This window comes from Panthera onca, chromosome B1 (assembly GCF_046562875.1).
Source record: "Panthera onca isolate mPanOnc1 chromosome B1, mPanOnc1 haplotype 2, whole genome shotgun sequence".
Lineage (NCBI taxonomy): Eukaryota > Metazoa > Chordata > Mammalia > Carnivora > Felidae > Panthera > Panthera onca.
Window position 1 is genome coordinate 11,664,377 of NC_138342.1, and position 16,390 is coordinate 11,680,766.

General features: G+C 36.2%; 1 protein-coding gene across 2 annotated transcripts in view; it reads right to left on the reverse strand.

Annotated features, from left to right (window-relative positions):
* Positions 1–1,027: 1,027 nt before the first annotated feature.
* FBXL5 (F-box and leucine rich repeat protein 5) overlaps positions 1,028–16,390 on the reverse strand; it is a 47,887-nt gene continuing 32,524 nt past the window's right edge. For both annotated transcript variants that reach the window (XM_081795494.1, XM_060655396.3), the window contains exons 10-11: positions 8,848–8,996; positions 1,028–1,828 (exon numbers count right to left, since the gene is read on the reverse strand). In XM_081795494.1, the coding sequence (XP_081651620.1) occupies positions 1,752–1,828; positions 8,848–8,996 (226 nt within the window). In that variant the 3' untranslated portion in view covers positions 1,028–1,751. The remainder of the gene's footprint in view (positions 1,829–8,847; positions 8,997–16,390) is intronic.

Here is a 16,390-nt window from a genome sequence, read left to right on the forward strand (position 1 = left end):
TTAATTCAAATGATAGTGAGACTTAAAAGAATGGGTGGATTTCTCATCAAATGATTCTTCCTTCATCTTTAGACAGCTGTCTAAAATAGTCTTCTCTTCGCCTGAATTGAAATCTGTCTGCCGTAGTTTGTATCTTTCCTAGTCCTCCTGTCCCTCAATAAAACAAACAAAAGAACGCCTGGGACCACAAGTAACAAGACTGCAAGACTGCTTCCTCTTCCACAGACTTGCACGTATTTCCAACAGCAGATGGATGGCATGCTGCCGACTGTTCTTTTTTGGACACAACATTATACAGCACATTACAGAAAACTGATTCAGGGGCGCCTGGGGAACTCAGTCAGTTAAGCGTCCAACCTCAGCTCAGGTCATGATCTCACAGTTCATTAGTTCAAGCCCCACATAGGGCTCTCTGCTGTCAGCACAGAGCTCGCTTGGGATCCTCTGTCCATCCCACCCCCTCCTCTTGGCCCCTCCCCTGCTCATGCTTGCTCAAGCACTCTTTCTCTCTCAAAAATAAACATTTTGGGGCGCCTGGGTGGCTCAGTCGGTTAAGCGGCCGACTTCGGCTCAGGTCATGATCTCGCGGTCCGTGAGTTCAAGCCCCGCGTCGGGCTCTGTGCTGACAGCCCAGAGCCTGGAGCCTGTTTCAGATTCTGTGTCTCCCTCTCTCTGACCCTCCCCCATTCATGCTCTGTCTCTCTCTGTCTCAAAAATAAAATAAATGTTAAAAAATAAAAATAAAAAAAATAAACATTTTTAAAAAAACTGATTCAATATGTGTTTTTCTGAATGATAGGTTCCCACTCCCACTGTCTTTTCACACAGCAATGGAGATAGACATACACAAATTCTGGCTACTGCACAAATAATTTCAAAAAAGACCATTCAGCTAAACAAAATTAGGTATCTGTCTAAAACTGCCAGGATCATGACTTCATGGGAGCTCAAAACAAAATATTTAATCTTATTTTACACTAATGTAAATGTGAATTGAGATTTCTAATAAAATCAAAACACCAAAAAATTATTTGGTAAAGTCCTCAAAGTAAATTTTATTGATACATTTCTTCCAAGGATTGTGGAATTTTTAAAAATCCCTTCCAAATTTGACAATTTAGGGACAGTGGTAGGAACCAGGAGTATCTGAAGAAAGCAAATACAAATACATTGGTGCTTTGCTAGCTCACTGAGCTAACACCAAGAAGCCAATTTATTCTATTATCTTAAGGAACCTTATATATGGGTATGTTTGAATTGGCCCTCTGAGAATTGTTCAAATAAAGGAAACATGGGGAAAAAAAGACTGGTTTTCAAAATGTGCTATCTTTGAAAACAAAACTTCAGAAATGTATGTTTGAAAGGATCTGCAAAGCTTGGTACAGTGTTTATATATAAAGAGAACCAATAACCCCCATTGACTTTAAAACTCAAATTAATCTAAAAAATACTTCAAATGGCATGGCATTAGTGACATTCTTTTCAAAGCATTCCATTTAAAAGAAAACCAATAAAACTGTTCTCACCCTTATGAAAAGATCTAATCCCTTTCTAAAACAAAAATATGATTGCAAGAGAAACAACACTGTACAATTCACTGGTAAGTTAAGATTTCTGAGGCTGTAAGACATGGGGCCAAAACAAGTCACACTCAAAAAGGGATGGTTAACACAAGAAATGTGCTATAAGTAAAGTGCATGAAAGGAAGCCTGCTCAGCTAAATGAAGTAGACAAAGATCAGGAGTCAAGGGTCATTCGCCAGAGCGGCAGCAGGCTCGAAAACCACACTGCAAATTCTGGCATCCGCTGGCGGTATCAGCATGAGGACCTGTATAAAAACAGAAAAGTGTGAAAGGAGGAATTTCTTAGAGATCACGTGAAAGAGCTAAGACATCTGACTTTTACTAGCAATCCATGTATAACATAGAAATAAAATGTCCCAATGATTGTATAAAAAATTAGACACAAAAATAGCCAACAGCAGTTCTACTTTAAGTGGTCCAAAATCTATAGGAAAGAAAGGAAAGAAATAATTGTTTTGGCAACAATCTTACAAAATAAAAATCTAAGACAAAAAGATAACCCACAGAAGTAATGTTGTAGGGTAACTTAACAACAGATTTCTTAAACTGTCAACATCCTTCCTAGAAATATAGTTAAGACAAAAACAGCCCCATCCGTAATACATCAGCTAAAGAATCCACTATTCAGCAATTACAGTAAACATTATATCCAAAACTTAAATAAACTATATAGACAGACTGAACACGTTCTCCTTATTTTTATTTAACATCTGTAGCAAAACAAATGGTGAGAGTTATGTGAAATTATCTTCCAGAATTAAGTATATAATCAATGATTAGTTAAATAAACATATCTAAGACATAATAAAACCTGTGACTCAATTAGAAAGAAAAATAAAACACTGTGGAGTAACTGACATTTTATTCCAGTCACATTACGCTACCCAAACACTAGATAAAAGATCCATTAGGGAACACAGCCCAGAGTGAGAAATATCAAAGCAGAGATATCATGGCACATACACAAAAGTTAAGTTCTTTGAATGAATCATAGTTTTCATAAAGGCAGGCAAATGTGCAAAAGGATGTTTTAACTATACCAAAGCCTTTCAGTAGGTCTGTACCACGAACAAAACCAAAATACTTGCATTTGTTATTTGTGATATGTACAGATCATACACTATGTAATTTTATACACTATGTCAAATGGATAATTGAAAAATCACAGTATTCAGGATTGATATCTAGTTCAACTCAGAAACATATTTCAAATAAGCTTTGTTTTGTTTTTTAAAATAGCAATCTGTTTTTTAAAGTAGCAATGCAGGGCACCTGGGTGGCTCAGTTGGTTAAGCATCCAACTCTTGATTTCGGCTCAGGTTCTTGATTTCAGGTCACAGTTCGTGAGTTCAAGCCCCATGTCTGGCTCTACACTAAAGTCCAGAGCCTGCTTGGGATTTTCTTTCTCTCTTTGCTCTCTTTCTCCAACCCCTCCCCTGCTCAAACATGTGCACACACTCTCTCGCTCTCTCTCTCTCAAAAGTAAATAAATGGCGCCAGGGTGGCTCAGTCGGTTAAGCATCTGACTTCGGCTCAGGTCATGATCTCATGTTTCGTGGGTTCGAGCCCTGCATCAGGCTCTGCAGTGGCAGTGTGGAGCCTGCTTGGGATTCTCTCTCTCCCTGCCCTTTGCCCACTTGCGTGCACACTCTCTCCCTTTCTCTCTCAAAATAAATAAATAAACTTTAAAGAAACATCAAAGAAACAGATGAAATAATAGAGTAGTAATCCACTGCAAAAGAAGGCATTTATGTTAACATCAACATAAGAAAAAGACTACTTGCATCTAAACACACAAAACACTTATTTCCCAGAATTTAACTTTTCCTTGTAGTCCCAAAATGGCATACACAAAATACCAAGGGCACACTTCTTTCGATATACAAACAATGAAGTATAATGTTTATGGATTTCAATATGGAAATAACGCATCTTTAAGAAAAGAAACTAATGAACTTTACCAGCATATGTGGGCCTGCAATGGGTTAGGACTTCATTTATTTTCAAATACTTATGTTTAATTTTAAAACAGAGGTGATGCCTGCAATGTGGGGCACGGGTACGGGAGCGGGCAATGCTAATACGGCAGAAGATCGGTCACACGTTTATAACTGCCAAAGTCAGTAACACATGAGGCTTCATTGTATTATTCCATGTTTATATGTTTAAAATTTTTCCTAACAAAGTTTAAAATTATTTCAAATATAAAATTGAATTACAAGCCCATTTTTTATTTAATCAAAATTAAAATCTGTTCTGTTTTAAAAAATTAAAAGTTCAGTGTGTCAAATATTTAAAATTCACAAAGCAGCATTTTGTTATTATTTTCCCTGAAAACAAGACTCCAGGTTAGCCATCTTAACCAAAACCAAAACGTCCTAGAACATATTATCAGATATGTATTAGAAACTCTTCTCCCACAACCTTTGACCAAGTTTTCCTTCTGAAAAGATTTGCAGCGTTTCCCCATGCCACCTTTTCCTAGCTCGTCTTTCCTCACCCCGTAAAACACTCGTTCCTGCTCTGCTTGCCAATCACCTACTCCCGATCAAGAGCCAATCTCCCACCTCACTACCATGGCCCTGCCTGACATGCAGTCCTAGGATGAAACGCTTAAACTGGTGGATTCTGCAAAAATGTATTTCTCAGTATGTAATTCTACTCTAGAGTCTTTAAAAGGGAGAAATAAGAGGAAAGAGACTTGGAGATTTTAAGACAACTTTCCAACTAAAACTCCCTAAAATACTTTAAAATGTCCATATTCCTATTTTTTAAAAGGACAGAAAGGTAAGGAAGAAACTTTATGCTGATTTCAACAATGGCCTGGGGAAAATCGGAAGTGTTGGATGAAAGCAAGTGAAGCACAGTTCTAAGGCAGGGAATAATAAAAGGGAGCTAGCTGCCAAGGGGCCAATAGGATCAAGGAAGCTCTTCTAGAGATTCCTATCTTTCCAAATACTAAACAGCTGGTCACCATCCTCTCCAAAAAAACAGGCTCAGCAGCTTCAGGTCTACCTGGGTCACTCTGTGCTCTCAAAAGTCTAAAGGATGGTACTAGAGATAACAGGGGAAGAAAAATGTGTGTCCCATATTAGGTTGAAAGTAACCCAACCCTGCTTATCTGTCAGCATCTCCGTATTAACATCACAAAACAAATTCCCCACTCCTTCAAATATGCACTAGAATATCTGAGTTTCAATGGGATTCTAAGTATACAGAGTGAAGAGACAGAATTAATATGTAAGTGTTTTCAAATCAAAAAGTAGAATCTGCAGCGTGTGGGTGCCTCAATCAGTGGGGCATCTGACTCCTGGGTTTCAGCACAGGTCATGATCTGATGGTTTGTACCAGCAGCTCAGAGCCTGCTTGGGCTGTCCCTCTCCCTGTGTCCCTCCCAAACTCATGTCTGCTTGAAGAAAGAAAGAGAGAAAGAGAGGAAGGGAGGGAGGAATAAAGAAAGGAGGGAGGGAGGAAGAAAAGAAAGAAAGAAAGAAAGAAAGAAAGAAAGAAGAAAGGAAGGAAAGGAGAAAGAAAGAAAGAAAGAAAGAAAGAAAGAAGTAAAAGAAAGAATAAAGAGAAAGGAAGGAAGAAAGAAAGAAAGAAAGAAAGAAAGAAAGGAGAAAGAAAGAAAGAAAGAAAGAAAGCAAGCAAGCAAGCAAGAAAGAAAGCAAGCAAGCAAGCAAGCAAGCAAGCAAAGCAAAGCATTGATCGATCTAGAGAAGGTCGTGGGTACTTAAACAATAATTGCAATACTATCTCAAAACTACAATCCCGTCTTAAGGTTACAGACCAGGTGTCTAATCCTAATAATCATGAAAGTGATGTCAACCATGAGGAGATTTTATTCTATGTAAAGGCCTAGGGCAAAGCAAAAGTAAAGATAATCACTGTTTTTAACTTTGGTTAGTCTCATATTGTAGTAAACAGAAAAGAAGAGCAGTTTCCAAAGCATGAAAACCATAACCAAAGTTAACAGTGAGACTCTTAAGCATCACAGGACTGTTTGAAAAGGGAATAAATGGACAGCAGAAAAAGTGAGGCAGCATTAGAAAGAAATATAACTAAGATACCTCCTACATTATTTTGCCAAGTACCTCAAGCAGCCAGCTGCACTTCCATAAACACTGACAACTCAAAGGCAGTTTCCCTTTAAATATTTGACTCATCACCAGCAAATGTCTATGTTGATATAGAACAGAAAACTCAAATGGTTATAATATACAAAGGCTAAATTACATAAAGGAATAATAAAGAAACAAGGAAAATAAAATTGGCATTATTAAATTTTTAAATGCATGGTAAAAAATAAATTTTACAAGAAAGCATTTTTAAAATATTAGATAAAAAGAGCTAGACTGTTAACTACAGTTATTTCCCCAAATTTTTATTACTAATTTGTTTTTCCTGGATTTTAAGTATATCATTTATGCTGTATATCTGCACTTACCTTCACTTACCTTTAATTCCTCTTTAACTTAAATTAGAAACATAAGAAAGCAAATCATCTGAGACTGTGTCACCTCCAGAACTATGAGCTAATCTACCTTAATTCATAAATTATACAGACATGGAAATGCAGATAAGTACAAAAAGTTTATTTGCTATCATTGTCCAAGTGTTCTTCAGAGCTCCAAAACTATGCGATTCCATTTAATACTTGTTAAATGACAGAGAATTTCTTAAACGTTATGGTGAAGAAGCCTTCTTTTATATTTAAATCTTAACGTTATCAAATAACAAATGTAAATGTCATGAGGAATCATTCAGAAGAATAAAAATGGCATTTTTTAACCAGTGCTTAGTACAGCGTCTTGCTCGCAGTAGGTATTATTTGGATATCTGGTACTAACTTATCTTCTCCAAAATTTCTGCCAGTGCTTAGGTCATCTGCTTTACTTATCACTCATTATTTAGTTAATGAGTATCGTTTATCAGTATTTACTTCTTTTAGTTAGTGAGCTGGTAGCTAACTATGTACGCTTTCTTTTGACAAATACGTTTTTAAATGTTACTCAAATACTTAAAATAGTCTGTTACCTAAACATGCCCCCTATTATTCTAAGACCATATATAAAACATATTAACTACTTTCTGAAAAATTAAAAATAATAATAAAAAGGGGACCCCATAAGTGGTCAGTACATATTTACTTTGCAAACTGAGTCGTAGCAAAAGAGGCTGGATCAATGGTGTCATCTTGTAAACCTGGATACAATGCAACTTTTATTCTAACACTTTCTAGGTTGTCCATAAGTCCTTTTAAGGAAAAAATTCTATCAGAAGATTACTTTAGGAGCAACTGGCTAGAACTCCGGAACACAAGTTAATATGATAAGTCATCCTATAAAATTTAAAGGATCTCCATTTCCCTCGAATTATGTTTTAAGAAGCTGTAAAGGGAGACTTAATATTGGATAATACAAACACTATCAGTTTCCTTTCAAATCTTTCAAAGTCAGATATCTTCATTAAAATTCACTTATTGAAAATTACCACTCATTTATCAAAAAAAAAAAATCATATTCAACAAGAGGAATGTAGCAGCTCCTTTGGAACACTTTAATATTTATATATTCAAAACCAGTTAAGATGAAATAAATTCTAACATCCTAACAAAATGCAAAAGACTTTAAGTATTTAACTTTACCCCATCACCTAAATTATTTCAAGAAGTTTAAAAATTTTACATGCAAAACAAGCAGGCAGATCATAAAAATGAACTGAAATCCAATCTCCCCCACCCTGTAACATCTATATACCCCAAAACAAATCTAGCAAATTCAATTGTGACATTTATTCCCACAAACATAACCTATGCTAAAATCAACTGTGGACAATTCAAGTGCAAGACAAAGATGAGAATGTTTTCTTATAAAAATAACTGCTTACTGGTTACTTTTCATAATATGTCCTATAAACCTTGGGAAGTACAACACTGCATGTACAATGACAGCCGTGCATTAAAAAAAAAATCTCCCATCTCAAATTCACTGCCATCTACAAAAGCAGCAAATTGTTCATGGAAGCAATCAAACTTACTTGTTGTACACTTAGAGGCTGCAACTAAACGATATTCATTCTCACCATTCCTGGATTATACACTGAAGGCAAAGAAATGCTCCTATTTAGTGTTGCTGCTTCAAGAACAAGGGAAGTCATCTCTTGCGTGACCAATGTGATTCCACAAATAAAAGAGCTTCAGTCTCCTGTCTCTTTATATGTATTTAAGGAAAATCTAATCTCCCAGAAATAGCAATTTGCTAACTTCTCTGCCTACAAGTATGTCATTAAAGAGACCATTCCTCCAGTCTTCCTGGCTCCTGTCAATTGTTCTCCCTGAGAGAAACTCAGCTGATATTCCTGTCATCGTAAGATGACACAGGCTTTCAAGGAACAGTTTATGGTGTAAAAAGGTTCACAGCAGAATCTGAACTATACAAATATTTTTCCAGTTATAAATACAGGGGGTGATTTGCTTACTAATAACTGAGAAGCTTTTTATATGTTTCTAGAAACTTCAGTCTCTCCTAGTGACTATCAAAAGCCCAAAAGGGCATCGAATACCTTGAAAAAACATACTCAACAAGCTCACAGGGTAGGGATAGGTTTAAGAAAAAAAACAAAACAATCAAAATAGGTATTTATCTAATGACTGTTCAAAGTAGGTTCGGGAATCAATCTCCATAACACTATAGGAATTTTAGTCATGTCTAAAGCAACTCAGCCTCTTCGATATCACATGGCAACCCCACCTCAAACTTCCATGAGACTGATTTGGAACCAGAGCCAGGATCCCCAAGAGGTTCCCATTACCAAAGTCCTCCTTTTCCAACTGCATTTTTTAAAGTTGTCCCACAAGAAAACTGAGTGATCATCCCTAAGAAACAGTGTATCTAGAACATCAATACATCTAAATTGTTAATGAGTGCTACATCACTAGAAGAGGTTCCCAAAATTTTATAAGAATTTTAGTATTTCTACAACTTACCATTTAAGAATGTATTAAACTGCTACATATGCCAACAATCTGGCATGACAGATATTTGAAATACCCATCTGCAAGAAAAACTTACCTTTATAGGAGCTAATTAATGAAAACATGTGATTTTTTAATTTTATCAAATGTAAAGGACTACCACTGAAAGTAAAACAGTTTGGTAATTACAAATCTGGAAAATTAAATACAAACCCTAAGAATTATCAGAACTGCTAAAGTTTTTTAAATCTATTCCTTCAAAATTATCTCATTATTAAAAGGCATTACCGTTAATGTTGTCACAGTAGTAAAAGTATTCATCGTTTAGAGAAGGACATGCTGAGACCAAATCCTGCAAGCCTGCACCAGTTACAGTAAGACAACCAGAGAGATTAAGGTGCTCCAAATAAGGCAGCCCTCCTCCCAGAGTCAAAACCCTGTAAGAGAAACAATCCAACAATTAGAATATATTAATCTATGAAAATTATATATTCCTATGGCCTACTGGACCACTATTAACAGATCTTCCAATTTGATAAGGACAAAATTCAAGAATTTCTATAAAACACGGTAACTAACCTCCTACTTAGGCAGCAGTAATTTACCTGAGAAAAACTTCTTACACTTTTCCTCAAGACATTCAATAAACAAGTCTATGAAATTTTTCTTTAGAAGAACTTAACAGTAACTCAATTCTTAGAAAGAAGTACTAAATCTTGGAACTATAATCTTCATTCTCCTACAGACTAAGTGAAAATTATCAAGAAAATTACGGACTAGTTTTGGCAGTTCCTCAGAGTTAGAGAGCATACGACCCAACACTTCTCCTAGGCATATGCCCAAGACAACTGAAAACATATGTTCACACGGTAACTTGCAAAGAAATGTTCACAGCAGCATCATTCATAATAGCCAATAAGTGGAAGCAACCCAAATTTTAATTAATTAAAATGAATGGATAAACAGACATTATATAGCCATAAACTACTGACACATGCTACCAAATGGATGAACCCGGAAAACATCATGCTAAGTGAAAAAGGCCAGACACAAAAGGCCACATAGCATATGAATCTATTTTTTTATTACTTAAAAACATTTTTTTTCATGTTTATTTATTTTTGAGAGACGGAGACACAGCACGGTCAGGGGAGGGACAGAGAGATAGAGACACAGAATCCGAAGCAGGCTCCAGGCTCTGAGCTGTCAGCACAGAGCCTGATGTGGTTGCTTGAACCCACGAACTGTGAGAGCATAACCTGAGCCAAAGTCAGACGCCCAACTGACTGAGACACCCAGGCACCCCGAATCGATTTTTTTAATGTTTATTATCTTTTGAGAGAGAGAGAGACAGAGAGAGAGCATGAGCCAGGGAGGAGCAGAGAGTGAAGGTGAGAAAGAACTGCAAGCAGGCTCAGCGCTGTCAGTGCAGAGCCCTACATGGGGCTCTAACCCACAAACCATGAGATCATGACCTGAGCAGAAATCAAGAGTCGGATGCTCAACTGAGCCACCCAGGTGCCCCTGTATGCATCTATTTACATGAACTATCCAAAACAGGCAGAATAGGCATAGAGACAAAGTAGATTGGAGGTTGCTAGGGGCTGGGGGCAAAGGGGAATAACTGTTAAACAGTATATAATTTCCCTATGGTATGAAGAAAATGTTTCTGAATTAGTGCTGATGCTTGCCAACCTTGTAAATCTACTAAAACCACTGATTTGTACACTTTAAAAGAATGAATTTAATGGTAAGTGAATTACATGTCAGTAAAAATGAAACCCTAATGGCATATCCTAGAATAAAAACATTAATATAAATAGGATAAAATGAGAAGTGAGCTCAAATGACAATGGCAGAGCTAAAAAAATATCAGGAACAAAACTGAGAACATTAATTTTCTGTACAATATAAAGTTCTGAAAACTGAAACAGTCTATCTTAAAAGAGATGCCAAGGGGCGCCTGGCTGGCTCAGTCGGTTGAGCGTCCGACTTCGGCTCAGGTCATGATCTCGCGGTTTGTGAGTTCGAGCCCCACGTCCAGCTCTGTTCTGACAGCTTGGAGCTAGGAGCCTGGAGCCTACTTCGGATTCTGTGTCTCCCTCTCTCTCTGTCCCTCCCCCACTTGTGCTCTGTCTCTATCAAAAATAAATAAAATGTAATTTAAAAAAATATTTTAAAAAAAAGATGTCAAGAGAGGCTCTCATTGAGCTTAATGGGAAATCAAACAAGTCAAAAATAAATATGCAATTATAATACCATATGATGTACGGTCTCCCAGGAACACACAGAAGGGCACTGATGGGGGAAGGAGAGGGACCGAAAAAGGTTTCCTTTAAGAAGGGACATTTAAACTGTGATAGAAAAAAACAGAAATTGGCCAATAAATGTATGTTACAGACAGAGAAAGCAAATACAAATATCTAAATGTAAGAAATATGGTGCCTTGGAGGAAGAGAAAATAGATCCATATGGCTAAAGATAGGATGGCTCTGTGTGTGTGTGTGTGTGTGTGTGTGTGTGAGAAATGTCTGTTTCTTGTCTTTTTTTTTTTTTGGCAGGGGTGAGGATGTGACCAAATCAAAACTTAGAGATTTAAGAAATAAGATATAAACTACAGAGGTAAGCAAAGGCCAAGAATTTAGACTTAACCAAAGTGCAACTGAACTCACTGAAAGGTTTAGATAGAAGAGTAATAACAAGTAATAAGAAATGCATTCTAGGGAGATCACTCTAGTCTGCTTTTTACCACCAACGTCCAAGTATGTCAGGCACAAGCCTAACCCATAAAATGCAGGATGAATGAAACACAGGTTCTGCCCTCAACTGGGGAAAGAAATATTTAAACAAAGTATTGACAATGTATGCAATAAGAAAACAAAAAGTTACAGAAGTATACAGAAGTTATAGAAACAATACAGACCAGGGAATGATTCCAAAATAGTAATCTTTAGAGGAATAGAACAAAATCCAGAATTCAACAATGTATAATTCACATTATCTGGTATCCAATCAAAAACTACTAGACATTCAAAGATCAGGAAGGAAATCAATCAATAGAAACAGACCAATAAATGATAATGATGGGATTAATAGACAATGACTTTAAAACAGTTTTATATTTTAAATATGCTCAAGGATTTAAAAACCATACAAACATAAAGGAACCAAAAAAACATATATTAATGTCTTTGTATGCTTTTGTATATTTACATATATTATTACATGTTTATGTGTGTGTGTATATACATATATATGGAGGGGAACATACCAAATGAAACTTCTGTACTACAGATGAAAAATACAATTTCTGAAATAAAAATACACTGAGATTAGCAGTGATTAGACACTGTAGAAATGATTAGTGGACTTGAAGACACAACTAGATTAGCCTAAATAAAGCAGTATTACCACTACCACCACCACCAAAAAAAAAAAAAAAAAAAAAAACACCTTGGTATTATGGATTAAATTGTTATCACCTCTCTCCCCCTAAAAATATGCTGAAGTCCTAACACCTGGCATCTGTAACTTTGGTTGGAAATAAGGGCTTTGCAAATTTAATCAAGTTAAGATCAGGTCACTGGGGTGGACCTTAATCCAATATGACTGGTGTCCTTGTAAGAAGAGGAAAATTTGGACATAACAGAAAATGCCATGTGAAGACATAGACAGAGACTGGAGTTATGATGCCACTAGCCAATCAAAACACAGGTCTACCAGAAGCTGAAAGAGTTAAGGAAGGATCCTCCCTTAGACATTTTAGAGGGAGTATAGTTTGGCCAACACCTTGATCTGGAAAGCTAGCCTCTAGAAGTGTAAGAAAATAAAGTCTATCATTTTAATTACCAAAGACACTGCCATTTAACATAGCACTTTATGTTCTAGCCAGAGCAATTAGATAAGAAAAAAAATAAATAAAAGACACCCAGATTGGAAGGGGAGTAGTGAGATTATCTTTGTAGAAAGATCTTATATGTAGAAAACTCTAAAAAATTCATACAAAAAATTGTTAGAGCTAATAAATTCAGCAAAGTAGGATACAAAATCAACATGCAAAAATCAATTATATTTTTATATACTAGCAATGAGCAATCAGAAAAGGAAACTAAGAAAACAATTCTATCTACAATACCATCAAAAATTTTAAATACTTATGATTTTAATTGAAAAGGCAAAAGACTTAAACACTGAAAACTTAAACTACTGAAAGAAATTAAAGAAATGAAAACAGGGACTCAAACACCTGTATGCCAATTTTCACAACAGCATTATTCACAACAGCTAAAAGGTATAAAGGATCCAAGTGTCTAATGATGACATCAATCGATAAATAAAATGATGCATAAATATACTGGAGTATTATTCAGCTATAAAAAGGATGAAGGAAAAAAAAAAAAAAAAAAGAGGTTAGAGTGGGAAAGAGCCAAAGCATAAGAGACTCTTAAAAACGGAGAACAAACTGAGGGTTGATGGGGGGTGGGAGGGAGGGGAGGGTGGGTGATGGGTATTGAGGAGGGCATCTTTTGGGATGAGCACTGGGTGTTGTATGGAAACCAATTTGACAATAAATTTCATATATTGAAAAAATAAATAAATAAATAAAAAGGATGAAGTTCTGATACATGCTACCACATGGATGAACCTTGAAAACACTATGTGAAGTGAAACAGGCAGACACAAAAGGACAAGTGTTATGACTCCATTTAGATGATGTATCTAGGATATAGAAATGATACAAATACACAGAGACAGAAAGTAAAATAGAAGTTACCAGAGGCTGCGAAGGAAGAACAAGGAGTTACTGCTTGATAGTTATAGAGTTTCTGTTTTGAGTCTTGAAAAAGTTTTAGAACTGTATAGTGGTGAAGGCTACACAACACTGCAAATGTACTTAATGCCACTGAAATGTACACTTAAGAATGGCTAAAATGGTGGAACACCTGTGTGGCTCAGTTGGTTAAGCATCCAACTCTTGATTTCAGCTCAGGTCATGATCTCATGGTTCACAAGACTGAGCTCTGCATAGGGCTTCGCGCTGACAGCATGGAGTCTGCTTGGGATTCTCTCTCTCCCTCTCTCTCTCTGCCCCTCCCCTGTGCGTGCTCTTTCTCTCTTGAACTCTCTCAAAATAAACATTTAAAAAAAAAAAAAAAGAATAGCTAAAATGGTAACCTCTATAGAACATATACTTTGCCATAATTTTTTTCTTAAAATGCATACAAACCCTGGAGCAAATATTAAGTAAATGAGGTACTAGCCAATAGGAGAAATAAAACAAGATGCTAAAAAGTACTTAATAAATCCAAAAGTCAGGATAAGACAGAACAAGAAGAAAAGATGAAACAAGAGGAAAACAAAGAGCAAGATGGTAGGCATAAGTTTAACAATATCAATAATTATATTAAATGTAAATGGTCTAAATACATCAATTAAATGACAGAGAATATCTGACTGAACAAAAAAAAGTAAGACCAGGAGCATCTGAGTAGTTCAGTTGGCTAAGTGTCTAATTCCTGATTTCAGCTCAGGTCAGGATCTCACGGTTCATGAGATCAACCTGCACTGAGCTCCAGGCTAACAGCATGGAACGTGCTTGGGATTCTCTCTCTCCCTCTCTCTGCCCCTCTCCTGTATACACATGCACTCTCTCCCTCAAAATAAAATAATTTTTTTTAATCTTGATTTTTCAATGTACATTTTTATAGTCAATGCTCTTGTCACAAACCCTATATAACCAATTTGCCAGAACTAATTGCTATCCCATCCCTGAACAGAACATAATGACTAACGCAGGATATCCTGACAGCTCCCAATTAGCACCTCTGTTCCCATACATTAAGTTGTATGAGTGCATGAGTTATATCTGTTCTCAAACCTACTGACATCAGTTGTACTTATTAATGTAATTGAATTAATTTTTAAACCAACATAACGAATACAAAAATTGTTTTTAAAAATTAAATTTGCATTTATTTCCTTAGCCTTTTTCCCAAGAAATGCACATAAAATGCACTAACTTTATTCTAATCTCTACTCAAAAAATGCTCTTTTCAAAGCCTTTCCTGTCTATCAAATATGAAGGAGCATTCTCTGTATTCTCTACTCTATACACTAACTTTACTTTTCTTCAGAACATTCAGTCTGATATTACATGTTTACTGACTATTTCTACCACTAAATTATACACTCTATGAAAGCTGGGAATGTATCTTATTTACTCTGGATCCGTAGCAATTAGAATAGTGCAAGTTATCTAGTAGGTGCTCAATAAATATCTAAATGATTTAGAAAGATTCCTTCAGGAAACTAAAGAAGTCATCTGCACTCAGATTGCAGACTTTTTCAGTTAGCTACCAGTCTAAATGATATTAGATGAGATATTCCTATGTGGTTCCCCGTTATCAAAATTAATTCTTCCTTAAATTCAAACTCAAAGTGTTTATTTCAAGGATATCTCATATGTAAACTCCTCACCACTACCTGTAAAACCATAAGGCAGAAATGCAATTTATTTCCATTCCCAATAGCAGTAAAGTTTTTATTTGTTATTTCTAAGGTTAATAGTATCAAAATTTAATAATAAGTGCCAAACTCACACTATGAAGTAACAACTAAAAATCACTTTCATGCTTTTCTTCAAATTTCACTTAGGAATTCACTTCCTGCCTTGGAGGGAAGTAGGGGTGGAAATTCTTCAGTATTCAAACAAAGCCCTATCATTCTTCTGTTATATGAAATATGCCCTTTTCTAGCATTTTCTAAACCTTACCAGAAAGTTTCTAAACCCTTTTTCACTGAAAGCAAATAGAAAAAACATCTTAATTAGATTCATCAAAAATTTTGACTCCCTTTGAAACTGATTTTTAACTATGCAGAATTTTTAATAAATTCTGGCTTATTTAAAAATATACCAACAAAACTAAAGAAACACAGGAAAACTGCCATTTCCTCAGACATCACCGCAGTTCTGAAATATTACAAATGGTCATATGTCTTATTTCATTCTTTGGACAATAAAACTGGTCACGTTGAAAACTCAACTGAGGGGCACCAGGCTTGTTCTCAGGGTTGTGAATTTGAACCTCATGTTGGATGTAAACATTACTTAAATAAAAATTAGAAAGAAAGAAAGAAAGAAAGAAAGAAAGAAAGAAAGAAAGAGAAAGAAAGAAAGAAAAAGGAAGGAAGGAAGAGGGAGGGAAGGGAGGAAGGAAGGAAGAGAAAAAGTAACTAAACAGAGCCACAAATAAGTTTTAAAAAAAATTTTTTTTAATGTTTATTTATTTTTGGGACAGAGAGAGAGCATGAACGGGGGAGGGGCAGAGAGAGAGGAAGACACAGAATCAGAAGCAGGCTCCAGGCTCTGAGCCATCAGCCCAGAGCCCGACGCGGGGCTCGAACCCACAGACCGTGAGATCGTGACCTGAGCTGAAGTCGGACGCTCAACCAACTGAGCCACCCAGGCGCCCCTCACAAATAAGTTTTAATACGGCATAGTAGTAATGAAAAAGATAATGGTATTGGAAATGAATTTTAGGTTTTAAATTGAACCAAAAATTCCTTTTACTTTAAAACCAAGTTACATTCAAACACAACTAAAGCCACATCAGGAATACATATATTAAAAAACACAATAAAGAAGCCTGGATGACTCAATCGGTTAAGTGCCTGACTCTTGATTTTGGCTCAGGTCATGCTCTCACAGTACACAGGTTCAAGCCCCGGGCTTGGGCAACAAGCCCTGGGCTAGGCTGACAAAGTCAGAACCTGTCTGGGATTCTCCCTCTTGCGCGCACTCTCTCTCTCTGCTCTTCCTCTGCTCGTGCTC